Below are 21,160 nucleotides of genomic sequence, written 5' to 3' on the forward strand. Positions count from 1 at the left end.
AGGTGATCAGGTCATATGACCAAAGGATGAGGTCATATGAGGTCATGCACAGCCATGCACAGCAGGTCACCTGACCATCCAATCCTTCCAGCAGGTTCCAGCACATGCCAAGGTATACCAGCTACTTCCATGTCATAAAGGCTTAGTCATGTCTCTTGACCAAGCAATGAGCTGGTGCCCTGACAGAAACCTACTCATTGTTTTCTGCACAGATCATTCACTCCTGGTGGTGTGTCAACTTTTGTGTGCTAGAAGTCTGGGGCAGAACTGCTGAGTGGAATGACTGGAGACCATAGGCAAGGCAGTATCTTGAACAGACATGTTTGGCCTCGAATGTGGAGGAGGCAGCTCCAACATTGCTTTCTCTGAACAAATGCAATGGGAATTCCCTGATCAACATGAGGACAGGAGGAAATCATTTGCACAAAACATACATATTTGTCATGATTTGGGGATCAGTAAGGAGACCATCTGTACCTGTTCATCTGTTGAGCAAAGCATTGTGCACCATGTATTCTGCATTACCTTGAAAGTCACTAGTGAACATCAGGTGACCAGTGAGTTCATACTGAAGGTGTTGGCAAAATGATAGAAATGATGCAATGTCACGTTCGCTTATTCAAGGAATAGCACTGGCACTGTGTATATATTTGACAAAAGTACCACCCTCAGGATTGATGAGTTCTTCAATAAGGTAGGATGTTCCATTTCTGCTTTTCTGTTTATCCTTGGGCAGGGGTGCAGTGACTCAAAAAAGGCCACACTTGACAAACCAAACCTGGGGAATTTTAATTTGGTTGATCACTGCATCCAGGGGGGATCGAGCTTGGACAGCCTCCAAGTGCTTGTATACCAAGCCAAGTAGGGAATCAGCCCATATGATGCATTCAATTTCTCCAGCCAAAACCTGGACTTCTTTCCCTTTCCCCATTTGTACAAAGTTCTTGAAGCTGGACCCCCCAGGCTCTCCCTCCACATTGTTCTGTCTTGTGTAGCAACACTTCAATGTAACAGGTGTTCAATGTGTTTGCTTGAATACATGCCCCTGGCAATGGGGTCTTTCTTGAATGGATTTGTGGAGGAGCAGGCTGCCAGGATGACAGGTTTTGAAAGTCCCTGGTCCACCAAGACAAGAGCCAGGCCACTCATTCACTGAGATATCTCCACTGCAGCCAAGCGCAGTCCAATCTGCCAAAAAAGAGAACCTGTGACATATGAGAGTGCCAAATTCAAAGGCAGGAGCAGGAATGAACAAACCCACATCCCAAAATGTGTCTGTATAACATAATAATTCAGAGAGAAATCACTGGCATGTACAGAGGGGGGGATACTGGAAATGATGTGCTCTGCCAGCAGTGAAGCCTTCACACAAAGGGCCGCAGATATCTCTTCCTGGGTGGGGCAGGTTGGCTCTCATTCACTGCAGTCCCTGCAATCAATTTGGGCTGGACCAGGCTGGGGCGGCTTGTTTTCTGCCATTTATCAGGGTGTCTTCCTTCAAGCATCACTTTGGTTTCACGGGGAGAGATCTCAGTTGATGGGGGTGGCTGGGAAAAGATGTGGTTTTCCTCCAAATGACAAGGAACTCCAGACAGTATGCAGCTGCACTCCTGCTCCATATGCAGGATGATTTGTTCATGGACAGCCTCTGGCATGATCAGCCGGACTTTGAAAGACTTTCCTGACAGAAACTTTGGTGGGTATAAGGAGGGGTTGCCCTTTCCCTTGCAAGGAGTGGAGAAACATAAGTGGTAGAATAATGGTGCAGACAGATGGAAGCATTCATAATTGGTGCTGTCCTTTCCTCAGAGTATGAAGTCTTCACTTCGGCAAATGAAGCCCTTGGTCTCCTCCATAAAAGGACGCTGTATTGCTTTCACCAAGGCCCCCTTGATTTCTTTCCAGGAAGCTTTAGCTGGGACTTCTACCCAGTCATCTAGGTGCTAGTCCTTGTTTTCAGGGGGGTGAATTGGATTTTTGAATCAGAGAGACTCACACCAAATTGTTGGGAACCCCTTTGTCCATCAGAATAGAAATGCATGGCAAATTTAATGAAAATGGTTTCCAGTTGCACCGGTGCATATGATTGATGGGTGCACCTTGCAAACTTGATGGGATATTGGAGATGAGAGGGCATATAACCATGCAAGGCTGGGGGAGAGAAAATTGGTTGCTCAGGCAAGGAATGGAGTGGGTGCATGGGCGGCTGAGGCTGGGGCTGCCAGGCATCAGAAGACATTGCCTGGACTGAAGATTGAGAACCTGGGAAGTGTTTGCCCATGAAACACATCTGACTATTACTACTCACCCCATTTTTTGGCTTCATTGTTCATCTGACAGATCACATTTGGGTTGGGTTGGAGGGATGGTGGAATTGGGGATGCATATGTGTGTTGCTGGAAATGGAGAACAGTAGGAGGCTTTGTTTCATAATAGATGCAGCATTGTGGACAGATGACCACAGGATTATCTGATCCTTTGTTTCTCCATTTGTGGTACAGTTCTCCAGGGGGGATGAGTCTATTTTGGGAAGGGTTAGAAGGGCAGCACACAGCTCAGTGACACTGCAATGGTGCAGTGGCTTGGTATGTCAGTGTCACTTCAGGGATGTACATACGGCCAGGTGCAGAGGTGTCTGCCATGTTGAAAGGGGAGGATGTAGTCAGAAAGGTCAGAGGGAGGAGAAATTAGATAGAGGTCCTTCCTCGTAGGGACACACATTTATTCGGGGCATGAGTACATGTGTCATTCAGGTAGGCAAGGACAGATCATTGGAAATTACAATGCCTAGCCAAGGGCAAGGAAGGCAGGCAAAGCAGAAAGACAGGAAGGGCAGTGGGAAGAAGGTGCCCAGGTTGTGGATCTGGGCCACATGATTGTTGTGATAGGATGGCAGCCAATTAGCATGCTGGAAAAGACAGGGCCATGTAGCACAGCCTGAAAATTCTGAGAAAGAAACCATCAGATCACCAATGCTAGGGGGAAAGAAAAGTCTGGCAACCATCAAAAGTGGGAGCAAGTGCTTTGTTTCCAATCTTAATAATTGTGGGAATTGGCTGTCATATTTGCGGCATCCTGTAGCCTGTTACACAAACAAGATGTCTGCAAGCACTAATCAGCATCTACCTATAGGTGAGCCTTATTGACAAACCACTTTGGAGAAATGATCTGAAAAGTGGGCCTGTGGCAGTCCCTGATGCAGAACTGCTTCCCTGTATATGGGGGTACTGGGGTCATGGGATGGGTGACTTGGAAATTGCCATTTCCATCAAGCAGGATGTGGATGCAACTGCTAAGGGATGGGGACTAGGGTCTGTATTGCATTGATCCAAGTTACCGGGTTACTGAGGTTGGACTCATAGGGCTAAGACAGTATTTCAGCAGCAGCAGAAAATGGGCCTCATGAGCATTTGGCAGCAGCATCACATGATGGACTCAATTGGACCACACATTGAAGAGGTGAGGGATGCAATTCATGAGCCTGGTGTGAAGCACACCTGCAACTGGCTCAGGCAGCAGGGAATCTTGGCACCCAGGCAAGCATCATGGTTGACTGCCTATGGAGTATGAATGCTGATGCCGGCTGTCACAGGGATCTTGTCCGCAGTTATAATAGGGAATATCATGCAGAGGAGTTTGCTGCCAGCATGGGAAGCATTGGATCAGGAAACAATTCAAGATGACTGGGGTCTTTGAGCTCATGACCATTGATCAGCACAATAAATGGCAGTGTTTCAGGTTGTATCTGCACCTCAGAATGGAGCCCTTCTCAGGCTCCATACTTTGGTTGAAAGTTTGGTGGACAAATTCCAACCCCAGGCTCATTTTCAGCTATTACTTGGAGATGGCTTGCTTTCATGGGGGTGAATCATGTGCTTCTGTTCTGGGAACATTGAGGAACTCATGCTGGTGTGGGTAGGAATCCCCTTACTGACACAAAGTGACCCAGGCAGTGAAAACAATGGGATTGCAAATGGGCATATGTTTCTGTGGCAATGACTTGATCTGACACTCATAGGGAAACTTCAGCATAGATGGAAATGTGGCCACAGCAACATTAAGCCTGAAATCAAATGGAGCCAGCTCCATTGCGAGTTCACTCAAGGGTATCAGAATCTATTTGATGCAGGTGTCCATGCGAAGGTGTATGACCATCATGATTTCATGCAAAAGTGAGTACAGCAGAGGGAATTGCATTGGGGGCAGTAGCTGACCATGGGAAGCAATGTATTCCATTGGCTAGCCATTCCATGGATTCAAAGAAACTGGATGAATATGTTGAAATGCACAATATCAGCAAGCTGCACAAGGACAAAAAAAACTGCTACCACAGGGGATACCTCAACATATCTTCTATCACCCTGAGCAGTATGACAATGCATACTCTTTCAAAGTAGGTCCCTTGGTCAAAAGCAATGATAAATGTTGATGGAATATAAGGTAGCAGTCACTCCTGAAGACTTATCATTGACTGAAACAAAATATGCACCAGCAAGTCATCTGGTATTTGAGCTTGTGCCAGAGCATTTTCATTTGGAGATGGACAGGCTGTACCAAGGTAAGTAAGCATATATTGGTGAAGAAAAGTGTGCCTGAAAAGAGAGTCAGCTTTGGGTGCACCAAAAGTGACCATGGGAAACTTTTGGACAATATATTAAGAACTGCTGGAAGGATGTGTACAGAGTGCAATGCTCTCATTGCCTTTGCTTCTGCTAGGGCAGAAGAGGAACTGCAAATGTCAAACAAGTACATGGATTTGTGCCCACATGAAGTGGATGACAAAACAGACAAGGATGATGGTGCATGTGTTCTGGGAGGTGGATACTATGATGCCCTCCAAGGAATTGAGGAGCCTGGAAATACAGTCATGCAGGATCTGGAGGACCTCCTACAGGTGGACTTGACTGAACCTAATCATTGATACTGTACAAGGGGGGAAAACAGGAGGCTGGTTGGAAGAGAGGCATGGTGCATTTCTATTGTGAAAATTGTAGCAGTGGATTATTCTACAGTATTAAGGGGTACTAATTTACTCCTTGTATTGCCTTTTGCTGTCCCCTTGTTTGGCATTGGCCTTGCCCCTGGCAGTTTGCTTTGGCTTTGGCTTTGGCTTTGCCGTTTCCTGCCTGATCCCAGCATCAATAGTTGATATCTCTTCTTTGTGACTGTCTTCATGGTGACTGTCCTCAGGGTGCATCACGTCCTTTTGATCTGATTTCTCTAGTGCTTGCATGTCAAGCCAGAAGTTGTCAAAGAGGTCCTGCCATGTCTCTTCAGGTTCCTTGTCATCAGACAACTGATAGGAATACCAAGCTGCATCCAGAGCCTTGTCCAGCCATTGATCCTGAATGTGACTGGGAATGTCCTCCCTGGGCCACTGCCAATCTCAGAAAGAAACTATAGGACAAGGTTATTGAGACTGTGAGAGTGGGGAAATAGATACTCACTGTTCTTGTAACCATGCTTGCATCTGAGGCATGGGTGAGACAACCCTTTCTTTCAACATTCTATGCAAGCAGTGCCTTCCCATCTGTAACAGCAGCATTCTAGCCCTCTACAAGGCATAGATCGGTGCTGACACTCATAGCACATATCACATCCAAAATAGATCTGCGATTCATGAGTAAGGTATCATGGAAAGAAGATGGAGAATGGACCCAGAAAGGAAATGGGAAGAGGCCTTTGACCCTAACCACATGTGCAGACCGGCAGACTTCAAGGTCAGGAATAAAGTTGATGTCTACACTCAGAGGCAGGCAGCAGAGAATGTTGGTATTGATATTGCCAATTTGATGTCAAGTGGAGAGGACCACAGCACTCTCATGATAGAGATTGAGAAGAGGTTCTTGCTCAGGATCAGGCCTAGCAACATGTCAGGAGAGCAAGATAATGCCTTCATAGATTTCTTCCTGGGAGGATGGTCAGCCAGCAGATTCAAGATCTTCCAGTATTTTATCCATGAGGAATGGACACACATTGAAAGAACCATTGGTCATGAAATCCTTGATGGATTCAATAATGAAGTGTGGTAGGCCTTCCAAGGTGAATGGCCATTCTTTGAGATTATATTGGAGATGAGCTGTAGCAGCATGCCTGAGGACATCATGCAGAAGCAGGGTGAAGAGGGGAGTGAAGGGGGAATTGAAAAGCTGGCAATGGAGTAGAGGATCGACCTAGAATAGAGGTCAGATAAATTAGGGAAAAATGTGCAATGAGAAGACTGACAAAATAGGCCTGAATCTTGGCTATCCAGTTAGCAAACTGATGAGGATGGTCATCAGGTTCAGGGGAAAAGGGTGTGACCTTGCAGAGCATGTCTATATATTTAGTGGAGTTTACATTATCTTGGTACCTTTCAACTATGGTACCAAGGCTGCCAGACTTGCATTGGTGCAGTACTTCAGTCAGAGTCCAGTCTGGACCAAATGACTCATCAACTTCCTCAAGGTACTTGATGTCAACGTGCCAAGAAAATTCAAGCTTCCAGGTCCATAGATTGATGAGATTGCAAGCAAGGGGCCCATGCATTTGTAGCCATGTGGGTATTTTCCCCTGGTGAATCAAGTGAAAGTAGGTAGACTGTAATGAAGATGAGGAGAAGAAAATTGGTGGAATTGGGAACTTCAGAGACTTAACATAACAAAACAATCCTTTTATCAAAAATTTAAATTTTAAGACATACCATCCACTTGCACCGGTCATTTACACCATGTACTGCATTGACTATGTTGAGTGGGTGGATAATGGGAATGGGAAGACAGCGTTCAAGGTCATTGATGAGGTCCTGAGCTTCCTTGGAGTTGAGGATGTGTGTATGATAAGAGACATGCAACATTGAGATTAGGTGGGTGAATTCATCTTCTTTGACATGGCTCAGAGGAGGAAAGTTGCAGTGATAAGTCAAAGGAGAGGTCAGGAATGCATCAGGGAAAGCCTCAGAGTATATGTGGCCAACATAGCAAATGAAGAGGTCAAGACTGCCATGGTCAGATTTCAGGGTATGTGAATACCACTGTTCAAAAAACTCCTGTGAATGAAGGTTCAGCACTACGGAATGAGGACTGTGTTGTTGTGAGGGCACTAGGTCTAGCAAGATTGCCACACACTAATCCCAAACAATAGATGAAGTGCTGGGGGGTCTACTGTGGTTGAAAGCAGCTCTAACCAGCAGTACTAGTCAATATCCACATCACCAGGGCCAGCTGGATTATTGGGGGGGTCCAAGGGGGTCACTGGGGGGTCCCAGGGGGTGTTATCAGTCGGTTATAGATAGCTGAAAAGTGTAGCAAGAGTTGTGGAGTCAAGGCAGGTTTCTGAGAGCAGGGTGTTCAGGTGTGTGTAGAAGGGGGTTCAAGACAATGAGATGACTTAGCAACTGCTTGTAGACTAAGGAGTTTCCTCAGAGATCAAATCTGAGGGATACAGCATCACTGTACTACTGTTTATATACCTTGTAGGTGTTCACCAGAAGCCCAGGAGTCCAGGTAAATTCTGGGGACTCCTACAAGTGTCAGATAGATGTCCTAGCAACACCCCTAGGCCTCCCAAACCTTTCCAATAAATTGTGGAGACTCCTACAGGTGTCATCTTGCATCCCACTACTCCCAGTAGGGGCCTTTAGCACCACTATGTCTCACCCCAAGTGTCTGGACACAGCAGTCTTGTGGTGTCCTCTGCACAATGTCTTGTATGGCCACTGCCATTGTCATAAGGCAGTTACCAGCACAGGAAGTTCCAGGGGCTTGTTGTTTCATTGCTCCTAGGGCAAAATGGGTGGCCAGGGGTGGTAACAAGCAGTGCCCTGACAGTTGTGGAAATGCTTACATGAGTGGATAAGAAAGTTGGAAGGGAAGCTTCCAGTGTTTCACAACTGTGAGCATCAAGAACTTCTTGAATATGGTCGGTGAGCTCCTCTTCAGCTTTGACAAGAGTTTTGATGGCCTCAAGCACCTTGGGATTGAATGAATAGGAGACCTGGTTCTGAGTGCCAGAAGAAGCTTCTTTGCTGGAAGTATGGAGGGTCTTCATGATAGCCAGGACAGAAGCACACTTATGTGCAAGTGCCATGTGATCAGAGAGCCCTTCCTCTGAGTGCTGGGGGGGTCTGCTTTGATGTGGGGTGGAGATAGTCTGGTCCATTTCATCTTGGGTTGATTGAAGCTGATTGAACTGACTACTTCAATAGGAAAGGGACTGCGATTGTGTTGGGTCAGGAGAGGGATGGTCTTGAAGGACAGCAATGGGAGGAGGGGAGATGACAGGGAGGTCGGGAATGGTGTGTTATCCTTCAGCAGCATCTTGGGGAAGGAAATTTGCTCTGATCATTGCCAGCTCTTCCCTATGATAACTTTGATGTGATTGCTTGTGTGTTGGAGGAGGTGAAGGAGCTTCCAGGCATTGGAGAATCTCTGTCAGAGAGGAGGGACATGTGTCTTGTGGGGGTGTTGAAGGATGGTGAGCAATGCTGGGTTCAGGGTCAGGGAGTTCTGCTGGGGGGCTGTTGCTACTGGGGAGAGTAGAGATCCAATGCCAATAAGGTGTGCACTGCCAAGGTGGGGTTTTCCTTTGGTTTGCCATGAAAATACGAGGAACAGGAGAAAAAGAGAGAGAGTGGAGTTGACAGCAGTAGACAGAGGAATGTGCAACTTATAGACAGTGATGCACACTAAGGGACAAGGCCACGGAAGATAATGTGCAGTGTTAAAGCGGAGCTTGAACCTAAATTTAATTACCCTGCATACAATGGGTCTGAGTATTTAGGGGAGTCAGACCCTCATGAGACCCTTGTGAGACCCTATGCGAAATGAAGCTGTCCTCTCCCGCCGTCCGTACTGGAACGCTCTTGCCCCTCTACAACACAGGAGTTCAACATCATGCTTTGACCATGAACCCCTAATGACTCGACTATTTGAACTTATCACAAGTGGACGCCTCCATCAGAATAAATGTGAGATTTTGATTCAGACAAGATACTCAGTAGAGCTGGACTCGCTGAAATCCGGTTTGAAGATTAAGGAAGAAGTCGTGCGTGAGGATATCTAGCAATATGACCGGAAGCACCCATGGAAAGTGGAGAAAAGTCACGGAAACCGTCTTCCACTCAAACGCGAATTGCCTGGCACATTTGTCTTGGATGAAGTGAAGTCTCGAGGCGAACGGGAAGCTTGCCGGATCATCGAGTGCTACGACAATCTCTATCAAGCATCATCATCTCGGACCGTCTAGAAAGACTCTGCTCTTGCCAAACCTTGGGAAGACTTTGAAGAGCGCGCCAGACGGGACTCTGCCAGCGTCAAAGCGTCTTACACCAAGATTGGGATTCATGTCAAGGCTACTCTACAGCAACACGTCTCCATGAAGCGCAAGCAAGCAAAATTACTGGAAGAAAAGAAAATGAACGAAGATCCATTTGCTCCCAAGGTAGATTTCAACGCTCAGACGAATACAATCCGACAAAAGTTTTGGTCCGGCATCGACGACTGCAATGTCGACGGTTGTATACCTGATGACTATCTGCGTGTCATTCTTACTTCAAGTGCGCATGTTCTCGGTACATACAGGCGAGGATTTTACTTCGATGTTGCGTTCTGGGACATTTGCAGACTCAAAGCGGATTCGATCTCCCCGGCTTGTAACGAGGGACAGCAACACCTCGTTGGGAGGGGTCACCCTGCTCCTACTGTTTCCCGACCAAGTTTTGGTGCGTTGACGTACAACAAGCGACTTAGCCCGCAAGCTCCATCTCGCGCACTTCGTACCCGCACTGTCTGATATATGGGTTCGCCGAACTCAAACGATATGGACCGCGAGAGATTTTATTCTATTTACGTGATCCTTGTCATGTTCTGATATTGCCTCTTGTCCTTGTCAGTTTCCGCTCACAATTGTTGTTTTTCTGATCAGATTGTATTACTGTAGTACTCGTCTTTTGTGCAGGACACTTACTTTTCATGTACCATAGATCGGCCTTCTTGTATCTCCTCAGTCGATCACTCGCCATATTTTGTGGTATGAACATATAGAATGGCATTTCTAGACCTCTATAATCGCCGACTAGATAATCCGCTCCGCCAAGGTCGGAGGCATTCATTCCATTCACGCGCAATTTCCCTCACACGTCACGTCCGTGACAAGACCGCTTGCGCCATAAATCGCGGGGGAGTAGACAGCGTCGGGCTGTCGGCACCCTTCTACTTACACACACCATGGTTCGCGTTATACTCACTGTAAGCATGCAAGGTTCAGCAGCTGTCAGTGCCATCCTGATGAGCAGGACAGAATGATGATGGTCCTCCCAATCCCAAGGAATCGCCTTACGTGTTCTCGTTCGCCCGTGCACTAGAGAAAGAGTTAGGATGGGAAGTCAAGGTAGTCTTGCCCGCTAGTCAGAAATCATGGATCGGTAAGTATCATCCAAACCGAGCACGACTGAATCATCTCATGGACAACCAGGGAAGGCGTATGTGATCAAAGATGTAATAAAGGGGAAGTATTACTACCCTCGAGAGCCGGGTTCGTGCATCGTCGAACAGAAGGTCATTTAGAGCGCTTACCAATCTGACAGATGGAATGGGTGAATACTCCGATATATCACGACCGCTGAAGGACGGTGAGGTGGCAGAATGGATCCTGTTGGAAGCGGTGTGCCATCTTCATTGTCGTACGCGATCCGCAACTCATCAGCAACGCAGACGCCAGCGACATGCGCAAATATCGCCTTACATAACCTCTTCCCAGGAGAGATAGATCTCGTAATATCAGGTCCTAACTTTGGCAGAAATTCTTCAGGTATGTCCGTCGCACGCTTCCGTTCTGTACCAACTGACGTGCGCATACAGCCTGCTTTATGTTGTCGTCGGGTACTATCGGCGCTACTCTCTCCGCATCGCTCTCCCACGTCCGATCTATCGCACTCTCCTACGCAACGTTCCATCATCCCACACCGCTAAGTTTCACCCCACCGGCCAATAGCCTATCATGTCGCATCATCAAGTCCCTGTACTCCAACTGGGGTACGGATGAAAGCGGCCTCCGGCAGGGCGAAGTGGATCTATACAGCATCAATGTACCTATGATTGAAACACTGCTGGCGGAAGGTAGCATTGAAGCTCTTTGGACGACAGCTTGGCGCAATGGTTATGGACGACTGTTCAAACCCAGCCAGAAGCCAACAACACTGAAAGCCGCTGGACCTGACGCACCTTCCTCATCCGAAAGCTCCTCTCGCTCAATAACGCCAGCCAACCAACCCTCGCACTCCTTGCCTAAATTCGAGACGGACGCGGAGACGGCAGCGCACCCGCTGACATTCCACTTTGCCCCCGACATGGAGCCGCTCGTGAGACCTGATGTCGCGACTTTACCAGAGGGCACGGATACCTGGGCGTTACACCGTGGATTCGCAAGCGTAACACCTCTCAGGGCCGCATTTGCAGAACCGGGTGCAGAGGGGTTATGTCTGGCTGGCGAAGTAGAGGGCCGGCCTGGTGCGAAAGTGCGGTTATAATATGGTACATGGCAGGGTTGAGTTTGTTTGTCCGCATGCATAGATCTGCGTTATATGAACAATATTGATAATGTCATTTGTTGCAGTATACGTGCTTCCAAGCAAGAAGAATTTCGAGTGCCCTGGTCTAAATGTCGGCGCACACAGCGAACATTCGTACGTGACCGCTGATGCCCATTGTGATATACATTGTCTCCCGATATCTGTAATAATATATATTGTCGATCTCTTTAACCAATTCCAGCGGCTGGACCTCGCCTTTCTGCCTTTGGGAGTGGTATGACTTTCTGCGTTCCAATACCAGGGGTGATTGTTCCTGACAAGGGGCAATAATAATGTTGTTGACAATGTTGCGGAATGTTGACGCGTTGGCGTTGTCTGTCGCCTCACACCATCTCCTAGAGCACTTATTTCTTCTGTTACTCATAGACGTCCTCCACGCTGGCTATTCTCCCCTTCATCAAAAAGCGTATCCCCTCTACTCCTCTCTCAGGGGAAAACATGTCCACGCCCTTGTCCACGAGTCATGCCAGAGTCGCCGCCGCCGCTGCTCCGCTCCTCCCACTGGGACGATGGGAGAGCACCCCCTCCCAAGGGGTGTTCGCATCCTGGCCCGCGTCCTCTGTAACGATCCATTTCAAAAGCAGCTACCTAGCGCTCGAAGCCGGCCCAGAGACCGCAAGAAAAGGACGACCGTGGGGTTCTGAGCCGATGATAGCGTGGTGTATCACCAGCCCTGGCGAGGCAGAGAAGCCAGAGAACATGAAGACTTTGAGGAACGTCAAGCCTGGAGAGGTGATTCCGCTGTTTGAGGGCGAATCGGGCGTGGAAAGAGTGTGCAGATTGTATATCACAGACTGGGGCTCGGTCATCGAGGTTGCTGCATTCCTCTGCGACTCTGTGCGTCTCCCATCCAGTGCATCCCATCCAGGGCTCATGCGTCCAATACCACCCAGGTCGACTCCCTGCTTCCTATACCGAAAGGGACCGAGCCCACTACCCGTCTACTCGTGATCGGCGACTCCATCTCTTGCGCATACAGCATGGGTCCCGACGCTGGCCTACCCGTCCCTCCCCATGGGGCATGGGACGGGTACTCGCTCATCCTCGAGCGGCTGCTTAGAGCAGAGGGGAAACACGTGGGCGTGGAGACAATTGCATACCCGGGAGTGACCCTGGTAGACACGTACATGGCTGGGTGGCAGCAGGACGGGATGGTGACCAAGTTCTGGCAGGTGCGTGTCGAGCTGAACAGGGGTATGTGACTAATGGCGATGTAGAAATCCTGGTTTCATCAGGAATCATGGAACCCAAGCGCGAACCCGCTCTACCGTCCCCCAACAGTGATCATCATCGCTCTCGGTACGCCTGCCCAAGCGAACAATTACAAGCACTGAAGTAGTCTAGGGGCGAACGACGATGGGAGAGACGTGCCCATCTTCCATTTCGCGTTGAACATGAGCGAGTTTATCAAGAAGCTCGTCTCTACATTCTCGGCAAGCTTAACGGACGTCGTCATCCTCGTGCGTCCTTCATACTCCTCCCCTCTGATAACACTCATCATTGTGACAATCTACAGGGACCGTTCTACGGCGTCAGAAGAAGCGGGGGATCCCGTTTCGGCCCAGCCATGGACGCTCTAGTCAAAGAACTCCGAGCTGAATGGGAAAACGAAGAAGACAAGCCCAAGGTGCATCATGTTCCCACCACAGACTGGCTCACACCGGACGTAGTCCCGGATGGGATACATCCTGATGTGGAAGGGAACCGGATCCTGGGAGAGAAGCTTAAGGTTGTCGAGGCTGCGGGGTGGGAGGAAGGCACACGATGGTGAGATATTTGGTGGAAAGTGTGTGTCGCTGTATGACATCAGAAGGCAGAGAATAAGAAAATCGATATCGTTCAAGTTTCGTCCGGTACGCTGAACGCAACGAGTCGAAGAGATAGATGTATTTGGTTGGATCAGCGCATCACCCCTACAATTGCTAGCACAGTCTTACGCACTCTATGGCCAGACTGTTAAAACGTTGAATATCTGAGGGTAGCTAGCACATAACCCGACGAACAACACGCTTTCCGCCTACCCGGGGGATGCTCTACCCTCGCAGCGCCAAGTTAGTAGACCAAAGCCTCCTCATGTTCGACATACATGCATTCTCCGTAAAGCCCGGCCATCCCTTCTTATTCCCCACATTCCTGCTCGCTAGACCCCATCTTGGAAGGAAAAATGAGTAATACAGGGAGGCAGAAAGAACACCGAGCATGCCGCCGAGCTCATGATCCCAGGTATTTCGGGTATGGGCACGCTGGCGTTGCCCTTGCAGTCGCCGGTGCCGTTGTTAACACGGGCCCGAGATGAACGGGTACGTCCTGTGTTGCGTGCTGCGTGGACTACGAGCAGTGTATGGGTGGAGATGGAGATGGAGGTAGACATGGGTATATAGTTTTATGGTGCGAGAGGACTAGTCGACGGTCTGTCAGTGACATCACCTACGCTACCTACAACCCTACAACACCTACAACACCCTACCAACAACAGTCTACATCCCTACACCCTCACGCCCCCATCCCCACCTAAACGATCCCCATGCCCTGGCCCCCCTCCCTCCCGCTACACACCCGACTCCTCCTCACCCTCCGACTGCACTTCCTCCTATTCCTCTTCTCCCTCTTCCAGCTCTCCTCCCCCCGCCGCCTTCCCCACCAGAGGGAAGTATACTGGGACACTCCGGATGGAGGGAGGTTGAAAGGGCTGTGGTATGAGGCTGGGGAGGAGGAGCTGGACTTGGGTTTGGAGAAGTGTGCGGCGGATTTGGTGAGGGAGTTGAAGGAGGGGAAGGCGGGACGGATTGGGCAGCAGGGCGTTAGCCAGAAACCGAAACCGAAGCCAAAGCCAAAGCCAAAGCCCGTACACCTCAACTTCCACGGATCGGGGTTCATATTCCCCTCCCTCGGGTCGAACCATCTTGCCTGTACGCTACTAGCGCGACAAACAGGTGCCATCGTGCTAGACTGCGACTACCGGAAGGGCCCGAAGTTTTGTTTTCCCAAGCCGTGGGAGGACGCTATGGCAGCGCTGGAGTATGTGAGGAAGAACGAGGAGGGGAGGTTTGATGGGCGGGTTACGGTGAGCGGGTTCTCGGCTGGGGGGACGCTGGCGCTCGCTTTGGTGGGGAATTTGGAGGAAGGGGTGCAGGTCCAGGGGGTGACGGTCTTCTACCCGCCTGTGGACTGCTCGGTGCCTTTTCGCAAGAAGGTGCCTCCTCCTCCGGGCCCGGGGGGGCCAAACCCGATAGGAGACTTGGAGCTTATGCGGCTGGCGTATTTGGGAGACTGGAACGAGCTGAGGGACCCGAGGTTGAGTCCCGCGTTCTGTGAGCCGGGGAAGTTCCCAGATAAAGGGAGGACGTTGCTCTTGAGTGTTGAGCAGGACTGGCTGGACGCTGAGTGCCGGGCGTTTGGGGAAAGACTGGATGAGGCGGGGAGGGGAGTGGTGAGGATTTGGGAGAAAGGGGTGGGGCATGGGTTTGACGTGTTTTGTTCTGAGGGAACGGGGGAGGCGGAGAGAAGGGATCGCGTGTATAGGGAGATGGTGCTGTGTGTGAAGAGGGCGTATGAGGGTTAAAGTTAGGGCTTTGCACATTTGCGTTTCTCGATTTGGCCTGTGCGGGGACAGCGCATCTCTTGCCAATTGATGGGCTGCATTATTCCTCCTATAAAGAATTAGCGGGGTGTACCCAATGGAATGGAATGGGCGCACCAGCTTCACTAGTAGCGAATACAACGCCAAGGTCGTTCCTCGCCGTTGAGAGATAATAGTTCCTCTGATCACCCAAGCTGAGCACCAGAGCGCGTACGACGTCCCCTCCTCTAAAACAGTCACCCATCCTGAGCTTGTCCCTCTCCGTCGCGCGTATATCCTGAGTCCTGATAATCCCCGTGAACTCCTCCGATGGGTTGTTGTCGACTGCGAGGATGAGGAGTGTTGCGCTTGTTGGAGAGAGGTGGGTGATTTTGCCTAGTACGAGTGAGCCTGGTTGAGGGACTGGAGGGATAGGACGAGGTGGGATGACTGAGATGAGTGATCCTGTTGTGGATGGAATGCCTATTATGGTCGATCTGAGACATGTTCTGTTGTATATACCTGTTCCTGTCTGTGGGAGTGGTGCTCTCTGAGGGAGAGAAAGTGCTTGACCTGGGAGTACAATGTCTGACATCGTTGGATGAGAGTGGTTAGATTCCAAATTGAGGAATGGATGAGGATGAACACGACACAGCCACTAATCGGCTTTGCTCGGTGGAGACGGGCCGGTCAACGGGAACAAAAATCTAATACCGGCGAGCGTTCTGTCGTCCACCATCAGTTACCCTCCATCCACGGTTGAGAGAAACGCCTTTCATTCCGTCCTCGTCCTCGTCCTCGTCGCTGGCTCGGGCATCTGTTTGCCCTCCCACCACCACCATCTCCCTCCTGTCCCTTTGGTCAGGTTATAACCCCCTCCTGACCACATCCCCCCCTCCGTTTAGATAACAATGCTCACAAGGATCGCCGTCTCCCGTACGTTGGCCCTAATTCTCCCGACGCGCACTAACGATCACCAGGCCTACCGAGGCACGCTTCCCGCGCACTTATCCATTCCTCAGCACGCAGGCATGCTCTTTCTAAATTCCTCATGCCCGCTATGTCACCTACCATGACCGAGGGCGGCATTGCTGCCTGGAAAAAGAAGGAAGGCGAGGGGTACGCTGCTGGAGACGTCTTGTTGGAGATTGTACGTGTCATACCCCTCTGCAGTGCGGGAGCTTACTATCTTGCTCTCTCCTGTTGATACCCTCGTATATGCGCGCATATATGCACCTCCCAACACTAGGAAACCGACAAAGCCACAATGGACGTCGAAGCCCAAGACGACGGTGTCCTGGGCAAAATCATCGTCCCTGACGGCTCAAAAGGCGTCGCGGTCGGCACGCCTATCGCTATCGTAGGAGAGGAAGGTGACGACCTCTCGGGAGCGGAGAAGCTCGCTGCGGAGGCTGCTGCTGCCGGGACTGCTAAGGCTGCTGCGCCCAAGCCCGACGCGCCGAAGGAGGCTGCTCCTCCTCCCGCTCCGGTGCCGGAGGCTCCCAAGCCCGAGCCCGCTGCCCCAGCCAAGGCAGAGACCCAGTTCTCCGGAGGCCCGATCCTCGCTAGCCCGATTGCGAAGCGCCTCGCTTTGGAGAAAGGTATCCCCCTGCGGCAGATCAAGGGTTCCGGACCTGGGGGTAGGATCGTCAAAGCCGATGTGGAGAGTTATCAGCCTCCTGCTCCGGCTGCGGCTCCATCGCCCACTGCTGCTCCTGACCCTGCCGCGGCGGCGGCGGCCAAGGCCCCAGCACCGGAGGGCGAGTACATCGATATCCCCCTCACGACGATGCGTACCGTCATCGGCCGCCGGCTGCTGGAAGCGAAGACCACCGTCCCGCACTACTACCTCACCGTAGCGATCAACATGGACAAAGTGCTTGCCCTGCGCGAAGTGTTCAATGCTGCTTCGGCAGCCGCGGCTGCCAAGGCTGGCGAGGGCGCGCCCAAGCCCAACAAGCTTAGCGTGAACGATTTCATCGTTAAGGCATGTGCGCTCGCCTTGGCCGAAGTGCCCGAAGCGAACAGCGGCTGGATGGGCGACTTTATCCGGCAGTGAGTTTGCCTTTCCTGACACTCCCATCATTGTTTCTAACCCGCTCCGCAGGTACAAGAAAGCCGACATCTCCGTCGCAGTCGCGACGCCCAACGGGCTCATCACGCCCATAATCAAGGACGCCGGCGGCAAAGGTCTGACTACCATCTCGACTGAAACGAAAGCCCTAGCGAAAAAAGCGCGGGACGGCAAGCTCCAGCCCGAAGAATACCAAGGTGGCTCATTCACCATCTCCAATCTGGGCATGTACGACATCCAAGTCTTCAGCGCCATCATCAACCCGCCCCAATCATGTATCCTCGCTATAGGATCTACGACGCCCACGCTCGTCCCCGCGCCTGAGGAAGAGAAGGGGTTCAAGACGGTCCAGATAATGCAAGCGACGCTCAGCTCGGATCATAGGAGTGTGGACGGAGCGGTGGGCGCAAAATGGCTCGCAGCGCTCAAACGGTATTTGGAAAACCCGCTTACGTTTATGCTCTGAGCGGGGCGTGGGCGACGCACCCGGGGGAGGGAGTACGGGGAGTACGCCTAGTGGGGAGTGTGGCGGCGGGATAGTATATAGCCAAAATTTATTCAGCCCTAGTTGTTTTCCCCCTGCTGGGTGCTGCGTGAGAGTGTCGTATACATTGTGCATTGTGCACTTTGCACTGTCCAGTCACGCTGATGATTGAACGACTTCAATATTCGGAGTTGAGTGCTCGTTGGGGAAGCAGGAGGAACGAAAGTGCTCAAGGCGGTCCCTTGGACACCCACTCATCACCGTCGTCGTCCAACAGTGCACCGCTTGTTGATCTCTATCCTCTGCTGCATTTCCGGGTCTTGCACTGATGTCTGTACTTTGAGGAACGGTTTTCGCATTCGTAGTGCGGTGATCCTGATTTTGATGGTGATTGAGGAGGCTGGGAAGGAGGGGATGATAGGCGCAAGTCTCTGGCAGACTTTGCCGTCGTACTCCTCCCCTCCTCCGACGAGGTGTGCCTTTTGCCTGGGTGTTCTCTTTCCTACTTTCTGACTCTGACTCTCTGACTTGGCAGTAATAATACCCCCCTACCTGTCCCACTAATACCTAATGGACGCGTCGACAGTCGTTGTGGGCGCTACCGATCCCGGCATGTCCTTCCTTCCTCAAGGCACTTGGAACCTCACAAATGCAGATACAGTCACGCTAATGCAAGGCGGATACCCTAGCCAGATCCTCTATTCCTTCCCTTGTCCGTCCATTCCCCCCGCATCATCCACGATTGGACGTACTCATCCCCAAAGCAGCAAACGCCAGCGGCTTCCAATGGTCTGGGTGCAAGTCCGGCTCAGGAGACGCCGCGCTCCTCTGCTTTGACTGCGACTGTTCCTCCGGTTCTCCAGGCCCGTCTGCTACAGTCCTCAGCGTGAACTTTAGTGATTTCTCCCTGGGGAATAGCTTGCTCCCCCCGACGGTGTTGTATGAGACCCAGCTGGAATGGGGGAGACATAATGTCTGTATTTCGAACGCGTTTGAACGGATGGAGCAGGTGGCAGGGCAGGAAGAGGGCGTGTGGGGCTGGATATTTCACTATGAGTTTCGGGTTAATGTTACTGATCCTGGTGTGTTGTCTTTTTCTCAGAAGGGTGGGGACTGAGACCAGATCAGGAGCAGGGACAGGGACGTCCACGGCTACTACATCTACTACATCTACGGTCACTGGCACGCCAACGAACACCCTTCCCCCAGCCTCAGCGCCCGCTACACCCGACCCGACCCCCTCTCCAGCTCCAACAGGCGCCATCACTGGGGGGGTGATAGGCGGGCTAGCCTTCCTCCTAGTCGCTTCCCTTACAATGATCTACTACTTCGGCCACTACTGCAACATCCACCTTCCCTTTCTTCCCGCGTACCGGGGTCCGGTACGCAGAGCCCGGCTGGCGCTGGACGACGAGAGCCCCCCCGGTACACCTCCAACAGGGTCCGGTTGGAGCGCAAGCACCCCCGGCTCAGAGAGGCAGATCTTGCCGCTCAACGCGGTTCCGGGCCGTGGCCTGCAGTCTCACTCCCGTATGCTTTCCGACGAAGGTCGTTCACCTTCTCTCTCGCCTGCTATCTCCCAGGCAGCATCCCCTCGCCGCCCATACCCGCATTCCCCATCCCCATCGCGCTCGTCGATCGCGCAGACCGAAGGGGGTGCACCCAGTTCCGAAGAAAGCGAAACGGGTCGAGCGAGCGGGAGCAGCGATATCCGCAGTCGGGTGACCACAGAGCCGCCGAGTTATGACGAGGTGCTAGGGATGGAACCGGCGCGGACGGGAAAGCGGTAGAATCGTGATGTGTGGATTGGGAAATGAGGGTTGGGACCATAAAAGGACTTGAAGGAACATTTCGAGAGATCCTGCTGCTCTGCACGGGCAGATCGGCCTACCGCTCCTCCCTCCTTGCGTGCCTTTTCCCTGAATGGCAGCAAGATGATCGCACTTCAACCTATCGCACACGATCGTCGTCCCTCGAGCTCAGAATGTACAGGAAGATAGACTCGGGATTCCTTTCGATTCCGTGACATTCTATTCTGATAGAGTTGCCGCGGAGGTTTCACCTGTCAGAGCCCCAAACCAGCGTGAGGCTTTCCATTCCAGTCCATGTCAGATGCATTCCAACCAAAGCGCCCACTCTCCGCGCCCATTCGTCCACATCTCCTGCATCGATCTTGTCCATGGAGTATCATATCTCTCGGAGGAAATACCGAGATCGGGGAGTAAGCCGGCTTTTCATCAATCACCCTCATGCTGCGATTGCTTCCAGTCAGCTGAATTTCTTCGCTTGATCATTATCATCCCCATCGTCCGGGTTCTGGTGTTTCTAGCTAGTGTGGGAACGTATTCGGCGTAACGAGTTCATTGGCACACAAAGGCAGAAGAAGCCACAGCGCAACAATGTCTCACCGCAGATGCCAACGCAGTTTATCGACTCTCCTTCCATTTCTGGCTAAACGGCATACGCATTCGGGATAAACACAAGTCGAGGCGAGGCAAGAATACGATGGAGAACTAGATCCACATGTCGCAACTCATACGGATCCATAAAGGACAGACATACATCGCCGGGCATATGATGATCCTTTGACTTCCGGCCCGCTCGAGGCGAGAGGCGAACGGGGGATGTCCCCATATCGCAACTTGCTGTTTCGATCATACGACATACCAATAATGGGGTGTCATTTGCGACGCGGGTATACGGAACGGAAGGATACCCGACCCGACAAACAAGCTCTCCGACAGTTCATACGTCCCGCTTGTGCAGTCTTTGTATGAAGCTTGCCAGCGGCGTGCATTTCTTTATCCTGTCAAACATGCTCAAAAGGCCGCCCTATCTCCAACCGACGTCGACAAGGGGACAAGAAGCGTTGGAGAAGCAGCGCAACCAGCGCGCTTTTTCAGCTTTTAGGCGCGCTACGGAGTATATCGGCTCCGATAGCCACGCCTCGTTGTTTGCGCATGGACGACCCGCATGGTGTCCCATATCCATGGACACAGTATTCGTGCCTGGGCTGCTGCTTTCTGCTTCCCTACCCTGCCTAGAATGGACAAGCCTGTGCTTCGGTGAGGAAGTGCGTACCGCTACCGTGCTGTGTCATCAATCACTTACTTTGCTATTCAAATCTGGCTGCAGAGCTGCAAGGGTCCTATGTCCGTGAGAGATCGCAGGAAGTCATTGGATATCGGGGATCGAGCTCAAGAGTCATGTATCCAAAGGCGCTGCTTGACATATCTCTGCTTCTTCAAGCAGCGAGTACATCCAGCAGTGCTGCCAACACACCTGGTGTTGCTTCGTATTTCTGAGTCCGTCCGGCTCTGAGGGTATTCACTACTCCTCCAGTTTCAAAGCATTGCCTTCTTTGCCAGCACGTTTCTCACGTACGTGCAACAAAGGACATCAAGTTGGTCATTGGGCTAGGCCACGTTCATCCAACGTGGCTACACTTGAGGCGGCACCGGGAGGCCGAGCTAC

General features: G+C 51.4%; 6 protein-coding genes across 6 annotated transcripts; 5 read left to right on the top strand and 1 right to left on the bottom strand.

Annotated features, from left to right (window-relative positions):
* Positions 1–3,098: 3,098 nt before the first annotated feature.
* On the top strand, positions 3,099–9,771 carry DACRYDRAFT_109219 (uncharacterized protein; the record flags this gene model as incomplete). Its single annotated transcript, XM_040768840.1, has 4 exons — positions 3,099–3,132; positions 3,191–3,311; positions 3,363–3,564; positions 9,226–9,771. The coding sequence occupies 4 exons, from the start codon at positions 3,099–3,101 to the stop codon at positions 9,769–9,771; spliced, it is 903 nt and encodes a 300-aa protein (XP_040626690.1).
* Positions 9,772–10,205: 434 nt separating this feature from the next.
* On the top strand, positions 10,206–13,340 carry DACRYDRAFT_16938 (sure-like protein; the record flags this gene model as incomplete). The annotated part of the gene is made up of 12 exons (XM_040771245.1): positions 10,206–10,226; positions 10,279–10,402; positions 10,565–10,641; positions 10,692–10,788; positions 10,839–11,499; positions 11,593–11,662; positions 11,751–11,783; positions 11,936–12,406; positions 12,463–12,741; positions 12,805–12,868; positions 12,914–13,029; positions 13,086–13,340. The coding sequence occupies 12 exons, from the start codon at positions 10,206–10,208 to the stop codon at positions 13,338–13,340; spliced, it is 2,268 nt and encodes a 755-aa protein (XP_040626691.1).
* Positions 13,341–14,408: 1,068 nt separating this feature from the next.
* On the top strand, positions 14,409–15,113 carry DACRYDRAFT_30898 (alpha/beta-hydrolase; the record flags this gene model as incomplete). The annotated part of the gene is made up of 2 exons (XM_040774342.1): positions 14,409–14,542; positions 14,597–15,113. Coding segments are annotated over 2 exons (651 nt in total), but the record flags the coding sequence as incomplete, so codon positions are not given.
* Positions 15,114–15,133: 20 nt separating this feature from the next.
* DACRYDRAFT_55085 (uncharacterized protein) lies at positions 15,134–15,723 on the bottom strand (the record flags this gene model as incomplete). The annotated part of the gene is made up of 2 exons (XM_040775302.1): positions 15,134–15,219; positions 15,267–15,723. The coding sequence occupies 2 exons, from the start codon at positions 15,721–15,723 to the stop codon at positions 15,134–15,136; spliced, it is 543 nt and encodes a 180-aa protein (XP_040626693.1).
* A 209-nt stretch (positions 15,724–15,932) lies between these two features.
* Positions 15,933–17,780, top strand: DACRYDRAFT_23380 (pyruvate dehydrogenase). Its single transcript, XM_040773219.1, has 4 exons — positions 15,933–16,064; positions 16,109–16,278; positions 16,378–17,183; positions 17,236–17,780. The coding sequence occupies exons 1-4, from the start codon at positions 16,040–16,042 to the stop codon at positions 17,666–17,668; spliced, it is 1,434 nt and encodes a 477-aa protein (XP_040626694.1). The 5' UTR covers positions 15,933–16,039; the 3' UTR covers positions 17,669–17,780.
* A 476-nt stretch (positions 17,781–18,256) lies between these two features.
* Positions 18,257–19,476, top strand: DACRYDRAFT_109223 (uncharacterized protein; the record flags this gene model as incomplete). Its single annotated transcript, XM_040768841.1, has 3 exons — positions 18,257–18,398; positions 18,454–18,768; positions 18,815–19,476. The coding sequence occupies 3 exons, from the start codon at positions 18,257–18,259 to the stop codon at positions 19,474–19,476; spliced, it is 1,119 nt and encodes a 372-aa protein (XP_040626695.1).
* Positions 19,477–21,160: the final 1,684 nt, after the last annotated feature.

The sequence above is a fragment of the Dacryopinax primogenitus genome (assembly GCF_000292625.1).
Source record: "Dacryopinax primogenitus strain DJM-731 SS1 chromosome Unknown DACRYscaffold_14, whole genome shotgun sequence".
In the NCBI taxonomy this organism is placed as follows: Eukaryota; Fungi; Basidiomycota; class Dacrymycetes; order Dacrymycetales; family Dacrymycetaceae; genus Dacryopinax; species Dacryopinax primogenitus.